We start from the raw sequence: 18,602 nt of genomic DNA, 5'->3' as shown, positions 1-18,602 counted from the left end.
TCTTCTGAGACAGTTCCAGTCCTGGAGTCTCCAAGGAGAAAGATGACACTAAACTTTAAAAGCAGTTAATTGATGGGGTGACTTTTCAAACATGTTGAGTTCAGTGCACATGAAATGCAACAGTTTCTCCAGATTAGAAGTCCAGTCACGAATAATAATAATCATGGCATAATGTGAAAATTATAGGCAGCCCTATACAATTGAATTAATACATTGCACTGAGTGAGAGGGCACTAGCTAGGATAATTTGAGAAAGACTGATTGAACATGACAGCCTCCCAACAACAGTCAAATCACTATTGATATTGAAGTCTGAAAGTATAGAGAAGGAGCTGACAAAAGGACAGATTAGAGACTATAAAGGAGAATTAATGACAATTATGGAAATTAAGTTTAGACAAAAGGCTGAAGTTTCTGAGAAGTCGGAGGAAATAATTGTCTTAAGTAAACAGCTCTAATGTGATAAAAATGAAAAGCTGTTTTCAGACCTGTTGAGAGAAAATTCACGTTTGTTAAACATAGTGTGTCTTCTTTCTACTTAGGCAATTACAGAATATTAAAATTCCTAAATCTAGAAGAATAAGCTAATCAGCAGCACTCTGTGCCAAAACTCTAGGTGTCAGAACATGAAGTTCTAATGAAAAAAAATACTGCAGAAGAGATGCTTCAATGAGAAATATACATGTTGGCCTGCACAACACAAACACTTAACTTCCAGAAAATCACTTGGGGCCAGACCCTGACACCTTTGCTCTTACTGAGGATCGCTTTACTCCATGAGTAGTCCCTTCACCAGATTTTTCCCTTAAAATTTACCATAGTGCAATTACTCTACTGCAAGCAACAGGGGGAATCCTGGTAAAGACAGGCCACCAGCTTTCTAACCACTACTGTTTTCTAACCATGCTGCTAGTGAAACACAGCCTCAGTCAAGAGATAAGAAATCCCAATTCAGCTGTTATTTGGCTATTCTCTTAGCTGTGTGCCCCATGGAAAACTCAACTTCAATATTCAATCCCAGTGAGAAAAGATTAAAGAGGCTAGGCCTCTTCAGCTTCGAAAAGAGGAGACTAAGGGGGGATATGATAGAGGTATATCTATATAGAGAAAGTGGATAAGGAAAAGTTATTTACTTATTCCTATAATACAAGAACTAGGGGTCACCAAATGAAATTAATAGGTAGCAGGTTTAAAACAAATAAAAGGAAGTTCTTCCTCACACAGCGCACAGTCAACTTGTGGAACTCCTCACCTGAGGAGGTTGTGAAGGCTGGGACTATGACAATGTTTAAAAGGGAACTGGATAAATTCATGGTGGCTAAGTCCATAAATGGCTATTAGCCAGGAAGGGTAAAGAATGGTGTCCCTAGCCTCTGTTCATCAGAGGATGGAGATGGATGGCAGGAGAGAGATCACTTGATCATTACCTGTTAGCTTCACTCCCTCTGGGACACCTGGCATTGGCCACTGTCGGTAGACAGATACTGGGCTAGATGGACCTTTGGTCTGACCCGGCATGGCCGTTCTTATGTTCTTATGTGTCCTCTGAGGCTGGCAAGGACTGACAGAACTCCAGAAGCAACACACTAATTCCCTGTGGACAGGCTGTCTTGTTCAGTCAGTAGCAGCTCCTTTGTCCAATTGCAAAGTGGCACTGACAGTGTCCAAAGGGAATTGCAATCCCATCCAGACTTCCAAAACTAAAGGGATAGTAGCCGTGCCTCTGCAGCTTCTAGTGCAGGCATGAGGAGTGTTAAAAGTAGAGACAAACAGGAGGACCCCTGGGGGAGAATGATTATTAACTCTGTCTGGTCACAAACACAAGCAAAATAAATTAGGCAACAGAATCTTTCTGTCTGTCTTCTACTTTAGCTGATTATCACCTTTGCAGACTGATCGCTTTAACGGCTGTTGAAGGATTAGTGGAGTTTGTGCTAATAGGTCATTCTTGAGAGTTCTCACTATCAGTAGTATTAAAATGTTTTATCGTTGTACTACAAAATACCAGTGCAAGGTTCAGGTGGAGGATCAGGCCTCGTCTACACTGCCACCGAACACCCCCGTGAGTGATGCAGTTTCAGTCCTGCAAAGTGGCAGTGTAGACAGTAGCACTGAGAGCCACGCTCCCAGCAGTGCTAGCTACTCCCCTTGCAGAGGTGGATTTATTACAGCGCTGGGAGAGCTCTCTCATCCAGCACTGGAGCCAGGACCACACAGCCACATTAAAGCGCTGCTACCGTGTAGACATACCCTCAGATTCTGCTCTCCGTTACACCAGGAGAATGAGGAGTCCAGTGGCACTTTAAAGACTAACAAATTTATTTGGGCATAAGCTTTTGTGGGTAAAAAAACAGACTCTTCATTGTTTTTGTAGATACAGACTAACCCGGCTACCCCTCTGATACTTGACACCAAGAGAATGGTAACCTGATTGGCTTCAGTGGAACTACTTCTGGTTAATATTGGTATCAGAGATCTGATATTTGCTTGGAGAGAAGTTTTATAAGAAGCCATTCTATAAAATGCTACAATGGTCAAATTCACTCCACATGGAGCTGAATAGAAGATACTTTGGGCCAAATTCTGTCTCCCTGACCCACAGTGAGATGTACTTTACTATGCAAGCAATGCCACTGAAATTATCAGGACAATTCACACAGTAATACAGACCTCACCATGATTAAAAGTAGTGGAACTGGGCCTTCACAAGGAAGGAAAAGACTTTATTCTGATTGTTTACTGTTATTAATTATTATTATTATTCATTGAGCATATTCTTATTGTGTATCTCAATTAATGCCAATCAAAACTTCTAACTAGTCAATACAGAGAAAATACACAAAAAGAATAGAGAGCACATTGAAATACTACATAATACTATAAAGAAACTGTGATTACTTAAAATATACAAACTTAAGAATTTACCTAATAATTGTCTGAATGTCTATATGCACATATGCAATGTCTACATTGAGCCATAGAAGTAAAATCAAACCATAGCTTTACTGGGACATACTTGTCCCTGATTACTCCCTGAACAAGCCTCCTGATGTCAGTGGTACCACACAGAATACATTCTGGCAGAATTTGTAATCTATAATTTAAAAATGTCCATGTGGATCCATGTGTTGTCCATCCCTGTTCTGTGCTCTTATCTTTACATATGGGATGCTGGTACATTTATGTGAGTGATATATAGATTTGCATTTTCACACCTACTCAGATGCTCCCTGTGCTTTATCTTCCAGATGTCATGACCTCAGTATCAGCTAATCTAATCTTCTGGAGCCAAATGCTGATGAAATATAGCTCTTCGTAAGTTTTCCTAACATGGCATCTATTGCTCCATCTCTTTCTGGAGTTTACTTTAGTTGATTATTCTGTTATAATACTTTCTAAGTAGAGATGGGCCCAAACCAAAATTCATGAACCAAACACCTCTAGATGTTTGGAGATGTTTGAAATCCAGGCCCAGTTCTTATCTAATCTCTCCATCAATCTGGGTCTCTCTCACAGGCCCAACACGACCCTATCTAACAAGAGAAGGATCCAAATCTCCTGAACCAAAACCCTAGATCTAAATAAACACATTCCCAGTAACTCTTGAGGGCTCATAATCGAGGTCTAGAACTGAATCTCAGAGTTTGAAACTATCATCTCTATTCATGAGGTTTATGATATGGAATAAAACTCAATTCTGAGGATTTTCTTTTAAGACTCACCTTCAGGGAAAACCTGGATTTGTCATTTTATCATCTAGAGAAACAGCCTTCCCATAGTTTTGTTGCCAGGATCCCGACATTCTGATCTGCCTGAGTCCTCCTGGCTGGATCATAGTAGTAAATTCATTATTTGCTGGTTTTGAATCTTTTTCTTAATGGGTGTGTGTAGCACATACAAAACTGTGTTAAGATGCTCACTGGTACTAAAATCTCAAGCATTTTATTTCTAAGCCTTAGCACGTGCAGAAGAGCTGACTTCAGAATTCCCCATAGACTCGCTCTTTCCTGTCTTTTTGAACTAATTTTCCCGGCAAGCCTTGGTGTATTTTTCATTCAGGCTCTGAAATTGTATTGTGTGTTAGGCCTGGTCCACACTACACAGTTAAATCGATTTAAACAGCATTAAATCGATTTAACACTGTACCGTCCACACTACAAGGCACTTTAAATCGATTTTAAGGGCTCTTAAAATCGATTTCTGTACTCCTCCCCAACAAGAGGAGTAACCCTAAAATCGATATTACTATATCGATTTAGGGTTAGTGTGGACAGAAATCGAAGTTATTGGTCTCATTCTTTTACTGTGGCTACCCAGAGTGCACCGCTCCAGAAATCGATGGTAGCCTAGGACCATGGACGCACACCACCGAATTAATGTGCCCTAGTGTGGACGCATAAAATCGATTTTATAATATCGGTTTTATAAAACCGGTTTTAGTAATTTCGATTTTATGCTGTAGTGTAGACGTAGCCTTACTCAGATTAGTGCTGTTTTATTTGGTTGGGGGTGCTCTGCTCATTTTGCACCTTCTTTATGGAACGCATCTCCCCGTCAGATATTCAGATTTTGGGGGCAAATTTTCATTCAGTCTTAATCTGCCTCAAACTCTGCATTTGTATAGGCCAATCAGATGGCAACCTAGTTTCCTGGCTTATAAGAGGAATGCTTTCTTGTACATACAAGTTTAGTGGCTGATGGGGATAATTCACCCCTGGAGACCACAGATAATTTCAATAATACAGTAACTCCTCACTTAAAGTCGTCCCGGTTAATGTTGTTTCGTTGCTGATCAATTAGAGAACATGCTCGTTTAAAGTTGTGCAATGCTCCCTTATAACATTGTTTGGCAGCCACCTGCTTTGTCCATTGCTTGCTGGAAGAGCATCCCGTTGCAGCTAGCTGGTGGGGGCTTGGAACCTGGGTGGACCGGCAGCTCCCTATTCCCCTAAGTTTCCTGTGCAGCAGCAGCCCAGCAGGCTATCAATTGCTGGCAGTTCAGCTGTCCCTCCCCCAGCTGCCAAGTGCTACTCCTGCCCTCTGCCTTGGAGGTGCTCCGGGAGTCTCCTGCTTGCTTGTGCGGGGGGGGAGATAATGTCAAGGTGCCCCCCATCCCCTACTCCTGCCCCCCCCCACTTGCCCCTTCTCCTATAGAGCAGAATGGGGACAGGACAGGCCTCAGGACGGAGAAAGCTTGCTGCTGGCTCAACTTCCTGATCTTTTTAAAGGCAATGTACTTAGAGTGGAGTCAGCATACTGAAAGGGGCAATGTGCATCTCTCTCACACACACATACACACACAGGGTGTGTGTCTCTGTTTGCCATGCTGTCTCCCCTCTCTCCATTCGTGCTGCCTTCTAGAGTGTGAGGCTTCATTAACAACAATGTGTTAACCCTTGAGGGCTCAGCTGAATGCTAGCTCATCATTTAGCAGTAAGGCATTCCCTGGGAAATATCCCACCCTCTTCCACCCTCTGACTTCACCACCTCAACCAAGCTTCACAATCATCATTGCTGTGTACCAGTATTAAATTGTTTGTTTAAAACGTATGCTGTGTGTATTTATATAATATAGTTTTTTTCTCTGGTGAAAAAAATTCCTGGAACCTAACCCCCCCACTCCTTTACATTAATTCTTATGGGGATATTGGATTCACTTAACGTCATTTCACTTAAAGTCACATTTTTCAGGAACATAACTACAATGTTAAGCGAGGAGTTACTGTACTCTTATTTTTATGCTCTTCTCATTCAAACCCCTCCTTGACAGTCACTTCTTCCATAAATCCTACCAAGAATATGCCAGCCAAGAAAAAATAGTGTCATATACCTATCTAATAAAAATCCCCCAAATCCTTGGTCCACACCAATACAGAACCATGCTCTACGTCAGTGGTTCCCAACCTTTTCATCTGGCGGGCGCCAGACAAAGGACCGTGGCAACGGTGGAGCATCCGCCGAAATGCCGCAGAAGTTCGGTGGCGACACCTCTCTATGACACCGATTTCTGCTGACAAGCAACGTCATCAAGAGGCGTTGCTGCCGAAATGCCACAGAAATTTGGCGGCATTTTGGCGAATGCTCCACCGCCGGCCAGGATGCGGGCGCATTTAGATGCCCCCCATACCAAATGGCCCCTTGGGGGAAGGGGGGGGCCAAGTGGAGCTGGGACATGGAGGATGGGGGTTGCATCACCTGCAATCTGTGGAAAGGGGAGGCGGTCTCAGGCTGGAATGGAGGAGAGTTGGGAGCATAACAGGGAAGGGACTACAGGATTCAAACTTCCAATTAACCAAAACATCTGATAAAGGGGAATGAAGAGGTATCCAATTGCAGGTCACTGGGTGGACTAGTAGTTGTTAAGATGATGCATTGCCATTGGTGCACAGTCGGGCCATTGGTTTGATGCAAGAAAATCATCCCCCAACTCCCACTTACTTACCTGCACAAAACATACTGATTCCTGGTTTTGGGCAGCGAATTTCCCCCTTTGTATCTAAATTGTTACAAACTTAAGAATGGCCATACTAGGTCAGACTAATGGTCCACCTAGCCCAGTATCCACCAACAGTCCACCTAGCTCAGTATCCTGTCTTCCAACAATGGCTGGCACCAGATGCTTCTGAGGGGATGAACAGAACAGGGCAATTATCAAATAATCCATCCCCTGTTGTCCAGACCCAGTATTTGGCGGTCAAAGGGTAGGGACACCCAGAGCACAGGGGGTTGCATCCCTGACCATCTTGGCTGATAGCCATTGATGGACCAATCTTCCATGAACTTATCTAATTCTTTTTTAAACCCCGTTATAGTTTTGGCCTTCACAACATCCCCTGGCAATGAGTTCCAGAGGTTGGCCGTGTGTTTTGTCTGTCTATTTAAATTGTAAACTTCTAGGAGCAGGGACTGTGTCTTTCACTGTGTTTTGTACAACACGAAGAGCGCCGTCAGCACTCAGTAAATAACACATAGGAATAGTACTCTGATTGCATCCTCGATGGCATTTTTATTTGATGATACCTTTCTAAATTGAATTCAGTTTGCATGTTTATTTTCATTTGATTTATGAAGAGATTGGAGATTATCAGAACAGAAGAATGACCATACTGGATCATACCAAAGGTCCATCTAGCCCAGTATCTTGTCTTCTGACAGTGGCCAATGCCAGGTGCTTCAGAGGGAATTAACAGAACAGGTAATCATCAAGTGATCCATCCCTGCTGTTGCCCATTACCAGCTTCTGGCACACAGAAGCTATGGGCGACACCATCAGATGAGGTACACTGTACACAATGACTGAATTCCTTACATCTAAATAAGTCAGAGACATAAAAAATTAAGCACCATATTTATCCATTCTCTGCTTTCTTTTCCATGATTCAGTCTTCACTTCTATCATTACCCTGCAGGGCTTATTTATGCATTTAGGTGAGACTGCTCACACATCAAAACTTTGCTCTTCTAGATTTGCTGTGATTACCTTAGGAAATGTCTTTGTAAAAACTGAATAAATCTTTCATACAATGTTGGTATTAATTGTAATACACAGCTGAATAAATATTATAATGTGGATGGCTGAGATGCTGTTTTACAAGAAAGTTATTAATATTCATCAGCTAGAACTAGTAGCACCTAAAAGCAAGAAAACCAAAAGTGATGTTACCTTTGAATCAGCTTTTATTAAAGGGATGCATACAAGTTAGCAAATGTTTAATCCACACACCAAAACTAAAACATTAACTTCAGTAAACATTGGCACTGCTGAAGTGACAAAAAATAGTTATGCAAGGGATTATATAACTGTTCAGTGAATTGCGAACATTTCTAGCTCTGATCACAGACATGGAGATCTCATGATAATTGGCAACTTTGGCAAATTTGGGTCCTCCAGACCAAAAGAATATTGAATTTCTAAATTAATAAGAAATCCCACTCAAATTTCAATAAATTAATCTGAATTGTAATTCAACCTTTAGAACAATAGTGGCTATTTGCTTTTAGTCCTTTCATAAAAGTTTATAGTCAAATGTATTATAACATCTACTACAAAGAAAGGTGGAAAATAAATATGAACACACAGGAATCTAGTCCTCTAACAATGCAAGACAATAACGTAAATTTGTGGGAGATCATAGGGCTGGGTTGTGCTTTTAAAGTACAGGCTTGTGATGAAAATGGTGCTGAGCCTCATTATCTAGCCCAGGGGAAACTATACGATGCCACTTTTCTTCAACAAACTTCCTCTCCACTTCAGTATTCATATAATATATTCACATGACTTACGAGACTTACATAAGCCACCTCAGGCAAGCATTCACTATACCTGGGGCTAGGTGTTAGTGGACTTGGGAGGAAAAGGCAAAAGCTTTTCTTGCTTGACACTGCTATAATAGTTACACAAGCTTTGCTTCATAGTCTCATCACTGGCCCCATGCACGAGGACCTCCAAGTCTTGCCGACTGCAGCTTTTTGGCTGCAAGACTTTTCATGCTTCTAATACAAAAGTAATTTTCTTTTATATGAATAAATGCTTTTTTTTGCTCTTTAGATGCCTGATGAAAAACCCAATGAATGATCCACATTGACTTCAGTAGCCTTTTGATCACGCCCTATAAGAGTGAAAGCATTTGATTAGCCCTTCCCCTTCTTTCCTTTATTTTGGACATTATTTCTCCTCTGTAACTGTACTGGGCTATGCCTTAATATACAGATAGAAATCCAGTATGTTCTTTTAAATACTTGCATGAAAAGCAATGTGTTTACATTATTATTATTATTATTGTGCCAAATTCTTTACTCCCTATTCAGGCCAGGTCTACATTCCAGACCGATATCAGTATAACTATGTCACTCAGGGGTGTGAAAAATCCATACACCTAAGCAATATAGTTACATCAGCCTAATCCCCCATATAGACAGCGCTATGTCGACGGCAAAGCTTCTCCCGCTGACATAGCTACCGCCTCTCTGGCAAATGGAGAAGCTCTCCCTTCAACATAGGAGCATCTTCACTGACAATCTACAGTGCCGCAGCTGCATCAGTGCAGGATTTTAAGTGTTGATCTGCCCTCAGTCCCTTGGGAGCCCTGGTGGGGCTCAGGTTACAGGCTCCCTGTCTGGGGTTGAAGCCCTTGGGCTTGGGCTTTGACTCCTTCCCCTTCCTCTGGCTTTGGCCCCCCCTCACCTGGGTGGTGGGACTTGGGCAAATTCAGGCTTCAGTCCCCCCTCCTGGCGTCGTGTAGTAATTTTTGTTGTCAGAAGGGGGTCGCAATGCAATGAAGTTTGAGAACCCCTGCTCTAGCCAAATGCTCACTAAATCAAATCCTTTCCTTGGTTACAGTTACAAAGGACAGTAAGTGTCAGGAAATTTAGATCTTCTAGAACCCCATTCTATTTACACCCCAGTTCAAGCTCCATTTACTTTACATATTCTTCGTACACTACAGGCATTGTGATTGCATGGGATACATGTCAGGGGCGAATTTTGCCCAGGCGAATTTTGCCTGTATAAGGACTCTGTAGGGACTCAAGGAGTTGGACTATAGTGGAATTTTTTATGTATGAAATGAAATTAAAGAACTTATTTTAAAAACTACTATCTGGGTATCCTCGGTTATTATAGGCCACCTGTAATGATATTGTGGAAGAAAACAATGTCCTCACTCTGAGTTTGAAGCAACTAGCCAAAGGCAGCTTTATTACAAGCAATTGCAATATGCATGGGAGAGTACACATGGGTAGGGTTCCCCCCGCCCCAGGGAGGTCTCAGTTAGATAAACAATTAGGGCAAGCATTTATACCTTTTGTTACAGACAATAATGATCAACAACCGCATCTTGTTTATACATATTCCTTCTGATATCTCACTTTTCTCAGCAGTTCCTGCTACAGTCTATATTCCATTCTTATCTAACACAAGGTCGAAAAACAGTATCTCTTACAGTTTTTTCCCCACTCACTTTCCACTTGCCCAAGCCCTGCCTTGAAATCTCGCGTTATTAGAGCTAGTATTAGCCTGACTCTTACTTTATTCCTAAAAACTAAAATATCTGCGTTCAAATTCCCTTTATCTTTTTTCTACTTCCACAATATTAATTAATCCAATTAGTTCATACATTGTATTAACTCAAGATGCATCCTACTCAGTAGCCAAGGGTTAAAGGCTCTATAACTAGATATACCATGTTATATACACAAACGCTATTCAGTTCCATATATTAACAAAGAATTTAGGCTAAAGCAAATAACATCACTATAAAATTGCTGCGGTTACAGAATATGGAAGCCTGTTCCTGAGGCCTGGCTGATGATAAAAGAGTTAAACACAGGACAATGTTGCAAAATAGTGCACAACGAGCTCTACAGTACGTCCAAGGATGTTAGTAGAGGTGTCTTTGGCAAACTTGACACCTGTGCTGTGGAGTGCTCAAAGTAGACCACTCAGGCCATTGCAGGAGAGTACTGAGAGGACTACTTTCATCAATGGGGTTATTACACCAGTGCTTGCAGTCCATAGTGCAACAGTGCTAGTGCAACAGTCAGCAGCTGTGCTCAAAGCAACTCTACTCCAAACGATTGTGTGATCATCTGTGCACCACTGGGAGCCCTTGTGTGTGAGAATGCAAAGAGCATTCCAGGTGTGCCAGGAGGAGCCAAATTTCTCAATGGACTGTTTAAATATCCTTTTCGTGACTCAACAATTCTATTTGAGAAAACCTAGCCAGAGACTGGGGTTCAACTCTGCCCTGCTACAGACTTCATCTGTAACCACAGTCAAGTCACTTGAAGAAAAAAGGTGAGTTCTTAACTCAAGTTAGTTTACAATGAAAAGAGGAGCTTTTTCCCCACTCTGCAGGAAACACTGTAATTTACATTTATGGCAGAATCTCAAAGTTCCTTTTAAAAAAAAAAATTATCTTTTGAATCGTCTCCACTATATAAAGAGTTTCTTTAGATTTGTATGGAGTAATTACAGTTACATTGTCTCTCATTTAGAAACTGGAAATTGAAATGCTTATTTGATATCCAAAAAACTTTTGTAATGACTGTGTTAATAGTCGCATAATTCTGATTCACTTTGCTAACTGTAAGCTTTCGAATACTTATTATTTCCAAAAACACGCTTCATTGTTTAAAGATGTACAATCTTTTAGATACTTTGTAGGTTTAAATTTATTAAAAGAATGCAACTTTATATTAAGTCCTATACTGCCCCCTTGTGTACCTGTCTAACATTTAAACAGCTAAAGCTGCCAAAGAAATATATACTATACAGTAAGGCCTGGTCTACACTGGGGGGGACGAGGAAGGAAGGGATCGATCTAAGTTACGCAACTTCAGCTCCATGAATAATGTTATTCACGTTGCTGAAGTCAATGTACTTAGATCGTGGTGCCCTCACCACAGTGAGTCAACCGCTGTCGCTCCCCCATTGACTCTGCTTGCGCCTCTCGCGGTGGTGGAGTACAGGAGTCGATGGGACAGCGCTCAGGAATCGATTTATCGTGTCTAGACTAGACGCAATAAATCGACCCCTGCTGGATCAATCGCTGCCCACCGATCCGGCAGGTAGTGTAGACATATCCTTAGAGGCAGTGACACTAGCAAAACGTTGTGCAGTGTTTCAAGCCAAATCCTGCATTAAGTGACATATGTGCAAACTCAAGAAACTCAACACAAAACTTAGCACTGCAAATTTTAGCACAAATGTTATTTTAGCACATTCACTACACATAGTTCCACAAAAACCCTTGTGAACTTCCTGCACTGCATAGATACCATGGGAGAAATCCATATTAAATCCACATTAAAGTCAGTAGGAGTTTTGCCACTGACTTTAACAGGGCAAGGATTTCATGAGTACAGATACAGAAGGTGACAGTAATAACTCTTGAATCTCTCTGCTTTGGCTGGTTTAAGTTAGATCCTTGTATTAAATATAAGTTTTACTATGATCATAATAAGCAGGATCAATTTTATGACTGGCAGCAACTGGGCCCCAAGCAACAACAGGAGCCCAAACTGCTGGAGAGAAGGGATCAGGTTATGAGTTATCTCCCATCCATATCTGGCTTCAGAAGAGCAAGCTCATGAATCACAAAGCTTGCACAAAACCCAAAATGGCAGGGCCCTAATCAATCACCTACTTCACTTGTTCTAATAGCCAGCCCTGAAAGAAACATCCATCACTTTCACCAGTGTTAAAAAAGAAGAGGGATACACAGGGATTTCCCTGTCCCTGATGGAGTTCATCCCTGTCCTCTTGATGTACAAAACTGTAACTCCACAGATAACTTTCTGAGTCCGAGGTAAAAGTTAATTCTGAAGGGTGGAGGTTTTGCTTTGGAATCCACCAAATTCCATCAAATTACGTGCTTTCAAATATTTTCCTAGGGAGAATAACCTTGGACCCCTCTGTAAGGAATTGGTCACCCTGTGCCCCTTTTATAAGAGGAGAACACTCCTCACCTAGCTTAGTCCTGTAGCACTTAGTGATTAAAATAGCATATCTAATTTTAAAAAACCACATAGACTCCAGTTTTCCACAGAAATTGCCTAGATGACTGCAGCGTCACTGCTGTAAGATTATGGGTCTTATTGTTGCCTAAATTACACTGATTTTACACTAGCATAAATCACTGGGCCTGATTCTCCACTGTGATCCCCAAGGACACTACTCTGGTGGGGTACAGGGATTGGAAAGCTGATGGACACTGCCTTTGGGGAACACCCCTAAGAGAGAGGGCCTCCTCTGGCTAGTATACAGTAAACATAAGGACCCTGCTTCACTCCCCTTCCCAGCCTCTGCCATAGGGGATATGTAAGGGGGAAGGAGGTGATGGGAGGAGATGTTCCAGGGAGAGAGGTACGCATGGCCAGTGTTCTGTGAGCCAGAGTTTCTGTTTCCTATGGCCCACATTTAATATAAACCATGGGGAATGCAAGAAGGGTTGGGGCTCTTATGGCCCAGCAACAATGACACTCAGAATCAGAACCACTGATTCAAGTAGAATTACTCCTGTTTTGCCCAAATGTAAGTGAGAGGAGAATCAGGCCTTACATCTTATTATAAATATATTACAGTGTGTTAGACCATCATCACAGGGGTGGTATGAGTCCACACTAGGTATGTTGTATCATGTACTGGGGCAATATTCAGCCATTAGCTACACCTGTCCAACCCCAGTGATGTCAATGGCGCTGCAGAGATGAAATAGAGCAGTGACTATGGCTCACTTTGAAGATATCACAAAAACATGTTTTACTACTGTTAGGTGGTGAACAGCCTTGAGCATGATCCCGACTATAGCCCTGTCTGTACTACCAGTACAGTGCTTTTGTAACTAGTTCATGGCACTCACCTAACATAGTTACAAAATATACAACTGAGTTGTACCTACACAGAAACCTTATTTGTAGCACAGCCATGTGTGTGCATTCACATTGACCACTATGTTCAACTGTTTGTATTGGTGCATTCTGGAAAAAATTGGGCAGCTATCTCCAGTGTCTCAGCAGGGGAATATAGTACCTGGAGTACATGAACATAGAGTGGCACCAGCATCACCTAGGTTCAATGCACTCTGGGATACACAGACAGCTGGAAGGAAGAACAACTGGCCTGGGTGGCGGTGGGGGTATCATGGATATAATATACAAAAGCCGCATGCCAAACCAGTTACAGGAGGACAACTATATGTCAGCCTAGTCTCTGAAAAGGATGACCTAGTGTTAACTGCCATGCTTACTGAGTATTAACTATGTTGTGCGCAGATACAGCCATGTCACTAACTACTGTAATTACAAACTTAGTTAAGGTCCTGCCTATGCTGTAATTCTTAGGCAGCCACTATCCCTCCTGTAGCTGAGCTCTATGTATTCAGGAACCCGCTGCACCTCATTCATTCAGGCACTTGCTGGCCATACTGAGAGACAAACGGGAAAATGCAAGATGAACTGGGGAAAATATTGACATTAACAAAAAGACTTAAATGAAAGGTTTGGTTATTGCTTTAAAAAACTCCGGACTGTAGATTCAGCTAGTCAAAGCAGTTATCTTGAAAGTCTCCAATACTCATTAAAATATACAGTCATATGAACTGACAAGAAATTAAAAACATAATATTCAAAACAGGGATGCTCACAAGCCTCTTGGCCAGACACAAAGCTGCCTACCTAAGGGACACGGCTTTAATCTAGACCTGGTCAGCTACACCAACCAAAAATCCTCCTCCCACATCCCACACAGCTCTCTTTCAGCACAAATGGAAACTACATCTCCACGAGGGACTGACAGAAGTACTGCCTGCTGACCTGCCACTTTACCAGAGAGGTTGCAGTTTGATAGTGCTTAAGTCAGGGGTTCTCAAACTGGGGGTCGGGACCCCCTCAGGGGGTCGCGAGGTTATTACATGAGGAGTCACGAGCTGTCAGCCTCCACCCCAAACCCTGCTTTGCCGCCAGCATTTATAATGATGTTAAATATATAAAAAAGTGTTTTTAATGCATAAGGGGGGGTCGCACTCGGAGGCTTGCTGTGTGAAAGGGGTCACCAGTACAAAAGTCTGAGAACCCCTGGCTTAAGTGATCTTGAAGATTTTGGCCCAAATTCAACCCTGATATAACAGGGTGCAACACCATGAACATCAATGGAAACACATCAGTACTGAATATGACTGTTTGTCTTAAACATAAAAGACACAGAACATGACTGTGCCCAAAGCAAGGGAAAAATTGTAAATTGCAGGATTTTCTCAAGTATTTCTGGCCATCATCAGTGGTATAAAAACAGAACTTTCCCGATATGTTTACATGATACCCCTGACCTACACCATCAATCAATACATTTTTATTATAGAAAATTGTAATTAAAGTCTTATATCGGTATGCCTCAATAAGCACTTCCATAACAAACTAATATGCCCTGTTATCTTGCCAAGTAAAAACTGTAACTCCAAAACATTAAAAAGTGTTACTAATGTCTGTTACAGCTGTCCCCCTGCTGCATCCTTTTTCCCCTCTCCTTTCTGTTTGTCCTGTGTGGCCACCCCTCCCGGCCATTGTGCTAACTAAAGTCACAACCCTATTCATAGGAATGGCTTGTACAGACTAACTGAAGCCATTGCTCTGCCTAGGGAGGGGGCTTCTTGCTTCTTTGTTTGGCTCCTTTGTTCAGACCCGGGCTCGGTGTGGGGGCCGCTGCCCAGAAATGCAAGACCTGAAGTGGCCAACTGTCATAAACAGATAAGTAAGAGTTAATAGAACAAAACTGCTTCATATCTCTTTTGCCCGGAAAGGGTTAACAAGAACAGTGAGCCTGGCTGTCACCTGACCAGAGGACCAATCAGAGGACAGGATACTTTCAAATCTTGAGACAGGGAAGTTTTTGTGCTGTGCTGTTAGTTTTGGTTGTTGTTCACACTTGGGGCTCAGAGGGAGCAGATGTGCAACCAGGTTTCTTTCCAATCTCTCCAATACAGGCTCTTATAAATTCAGACTAGTGAGTACTAGGTAGATAAAGCGAGTTAGGCTTATGGTTGTTTTCTTTATTTGCAAATGTGTATTTGGTTGGAAGGAATTCAAATTGGTATTTTGCTGAAAAGATTTTAATTTGTACTTGTATACTTAGGCTGGGAGGGTATTCCCAGTGTCTATAGCTGAAAGACCCTGTACCTATTCCATTTTTTTAAATTTACAAAGATAATTTTTACTGTTTTTTCTTTCTTTAATTAAAAGCTTTTCTTGTTTAAGAACCTGATTGTTTTTTTATTCTGGTGAGACCCCAGGGGACGGGGTCTGGATCCACCAGGGAATTGATGGGGAGAAAAGAGGGAGGGGAGAGAGAGAGGCTAAATTCTCTCTGTGTTAGGATTACTGTCTCTCTCAGGGAAAATCTGGGAGGGGGAGAGAGAAGGAGGGGGGAAGGTGCATTTTCCTCTCTGTTTCAGGATTCAAGGAGTTTGAATCACAGTGTTCTTCCAGGGTAACCCAGGGAGGGGAAGTCTGGGAGAGGCAACGGTGAGGGAAAGGGTTTACTTTCCTTGTGTTAAAATCCAGAGGGTCTGGGTCTTGGGGGTCCCCGGGCCAGGTTTTGTGGGGACCAGAATGTATCAGGCACTGGAATTCCTGGTTGGTGGCAGCGCTACAGGTTGTAAGCTGGTGATTGAGCTTAGAGGAATTCATGCCGGCACCCCATCTTTTGGATGCTAAGGTTCAGAGTGGGGAATTGTACCATGACACCAACTAATTAAGCATATGAATCATACCTGTGGCTCAGAACATGCCCAGGCATGCCTATGCTTACCTGCAGCCTTTCCCTGCCTTCTCTCCTCCCCTGTATCAAGAGGAGCCAATCAAAAGTACTGGTGGGAAACTGCCTGAGTTTGCCTTTAAAGCCGGACAGTTTCTGATCAGACCTCAGAGAAGGTCCTTGCTTTGCCACCTGGTCTGATCAGCTAGGGGTCTTTGAGGGGCCCTCTCCCCGCTCTTGTTTGTTTTTGAGCATACCCCCGTTTTTAAACTCCCCTCCCACGAACAACGAATTTGTGCCTGGAGATCTCCTGATTATTGTAAGCGAATCGAGTCCTCTCTCCATCCTCCGATGCTACTGCTGTTCCTGCCTCTGTGCTTGCTGCTGTCCTGGGGATTGGTAAGAACTCCCTCTTGCAGACTCCCCCTGTCCTAGCTGCTGGCCTTGTTTCCCCAGCAGACAGACCCAAGCTAACTCCTTGGTCTGTATCTGTAATCTGTTTCTTGCTCCGCAGCGCCTTTGCTGCTAAAAACAAGCCTGTGCCGCTGCTAAGCTGTGCCTTCCTGGACTGTATCCTGGGCCGCCGGCTTGCAGCCGCCCCACTGCTGCAGCCACCACCACCACCCCCGGGGGCTGTACCCTGGGCACACACCACTCTGCCCTCTGGAACTGCTCCCCCTCCCGATCAAAGAATCGGCATAGTGTAAGGTGCACCTATTAGAATCAGGTTCTTAGTCTAGATAAGTTGTAATTTCATTTTGCATAGCTGTGGTTAAGTTAGGTTTAAATAATTGTTTGTATTGTGCTCTGTAAGTTAGGTTTAAAAAAAGAATTGTTGCATTGTGTTCTGTTACTTGCTAATTTGTGTAGTCTTGGTTAAGTTAGATCATAAATAAGATTTTGCTGTGTTCTGTATAATTGTGGTTAAGTCTGTCTTCCCGCTGCCCTAACTCCCCCCCCCAAGCTTGCCCATGTCTCCCCCCGAGCTGCCCAGTCACTCGTTGCAGTCTCTCTGCTGTTTAAACTTGCAGCCTGTCTGCTCTCTCTGTCTCCCTGAGTTTAAATCTCCCTCCGCAGCCGCCTCTGCCTTTGGTCTCTGCTCCACCACCTGCTCCTCTTCCCCCATCCCCCACCTTATTCCTCTACCACTGCCTTTCTCTCTCTCTTTTAATCCCTTCTCCCACGTGTTCACCCCGCTCCTACTGCTGCCAAACCTCAATTGTATTACTGAAGTCTAGCATAAAACCCCATCGGTTACCCTTTTTCTCTCTGACACACCTCACATTTTACATTTACACCACTGTGACACATTTTTACCTAGAGTTGTTGGTTATTTAACACATTTTACCCATAACTGTTAGTTGGTTATATGCTGCTGTGACACACCCTTCACATAGAAATTGTTAGCTACCTGTTACATTCATACTTCAGTGCTACTTGGTTACCAGCTGTATTGTACCCCACTGTATTGTACCCCACTATTGAAACCCCCTATACTATTTACTAAAAGAAACCCCTCCCCAATGGTCTACCTTAACAAACCCCATACCCCTAACTATTGAATTTTCCCTGTTTTTGCATTTTCTTAATAAAGTTTATTTTGCACCCCACCAGTACAGTAGTTGTCCCCCAAGATCCCCTACCTGCTGGCAGGGTCAACTAAATCTACTTTTTATCTACAAGAAGATAATTATTGCCTAGTTATGTGCCACTATAAAATTTCAGTTGCATCTGAGTGAAGTAAGAAATGAAAAGAAAACATGCAGCTTACCATGAAATACGCCATTGTCCACTAAAAAATGTCTGCAGTACTGCAGACAACTTTTCTTATTCAGGCTCCAATAACTCATTGTAACAAGACTTCCTGCTCAGCATCAAAGACAATTACCCTGCAGAATGAAACAGAATACAATTATAGATAATACACAACTTATCCCTCTATTAAACAAAGAGAAAGACATATATCATTATTATAGTTGTAATAAAGGTATGTTTATTGGCATTCTTTATGCAAAATAGCCCAACAGTTTTACTCAAAATGCTACAGTGACTATTGTCTGTTGTCTGTCACTCTCAGGATTTCTAATGTGCCCATCTCCAAGATATCTAGGCACCAAGGAACCTATTACAGCACACAACATCCACAGTTTAACTCTCCAGAGTATATTAATTCACACGTCAATTTCTTGTCTGCTGTGCAGCCGGGATTCCAGCTCCCCGAAGCAGCTTGATTGGGGTGGGGAAGAAGATTAATCTTTGAGCCACTTGTCCCTTTTCACCTACTCTTTGGCTGACCTCTGGAAAAAAGTAGTCAGTCAGGGTGACTCCAAAAACTTCAGGCCATGGCCCCTTT

The 18,602-nt window shown here is 42.5% G+C and overlaps 1 protein-coding gene across 1 annotated transcript in view; it reads right to left on the bottom strand.

Moving 5' to 3' along the window:
• The window catches only part of PLCH1 (phospholipase C eta 1), a 196,146-nt gene that overhangs the window by 137,938 nt on the left and 39,606 nt on the right, over positions 1–18,602 (bottom strand). The window contains exon 3 of the mRNA XM_030575977.1: positions 18,021–18,138. Coding sequence (XP_030431837.1) covers positions 18,021–18,099 — 79 coding nt within the window. The 5' untranslated portion in view covers positions 18,100–18,138. The remainder of the gene's footprint in view (positions 1–18,020; positions 18,139–18,602) is intronic.

The sequence above is a fragment of the Gopherus evgoodei genome, chromosome 9 (genome assembly GCF_007399415.2).
Source record: "Gopherus evgoodei ecotype Sinaloan lineage chromosome 9, rGopEvg1_v1.p, whole genome shotgun sequence".
Lineage (NCBI taxonomy): Eukaryota > Metazoa > Chordata > Testudines > Testudinidae > Gopherus > Gopherus evgoodei.
This window is presented reverse-complemented; position numbering and strand designations above follow the sequence as displayed.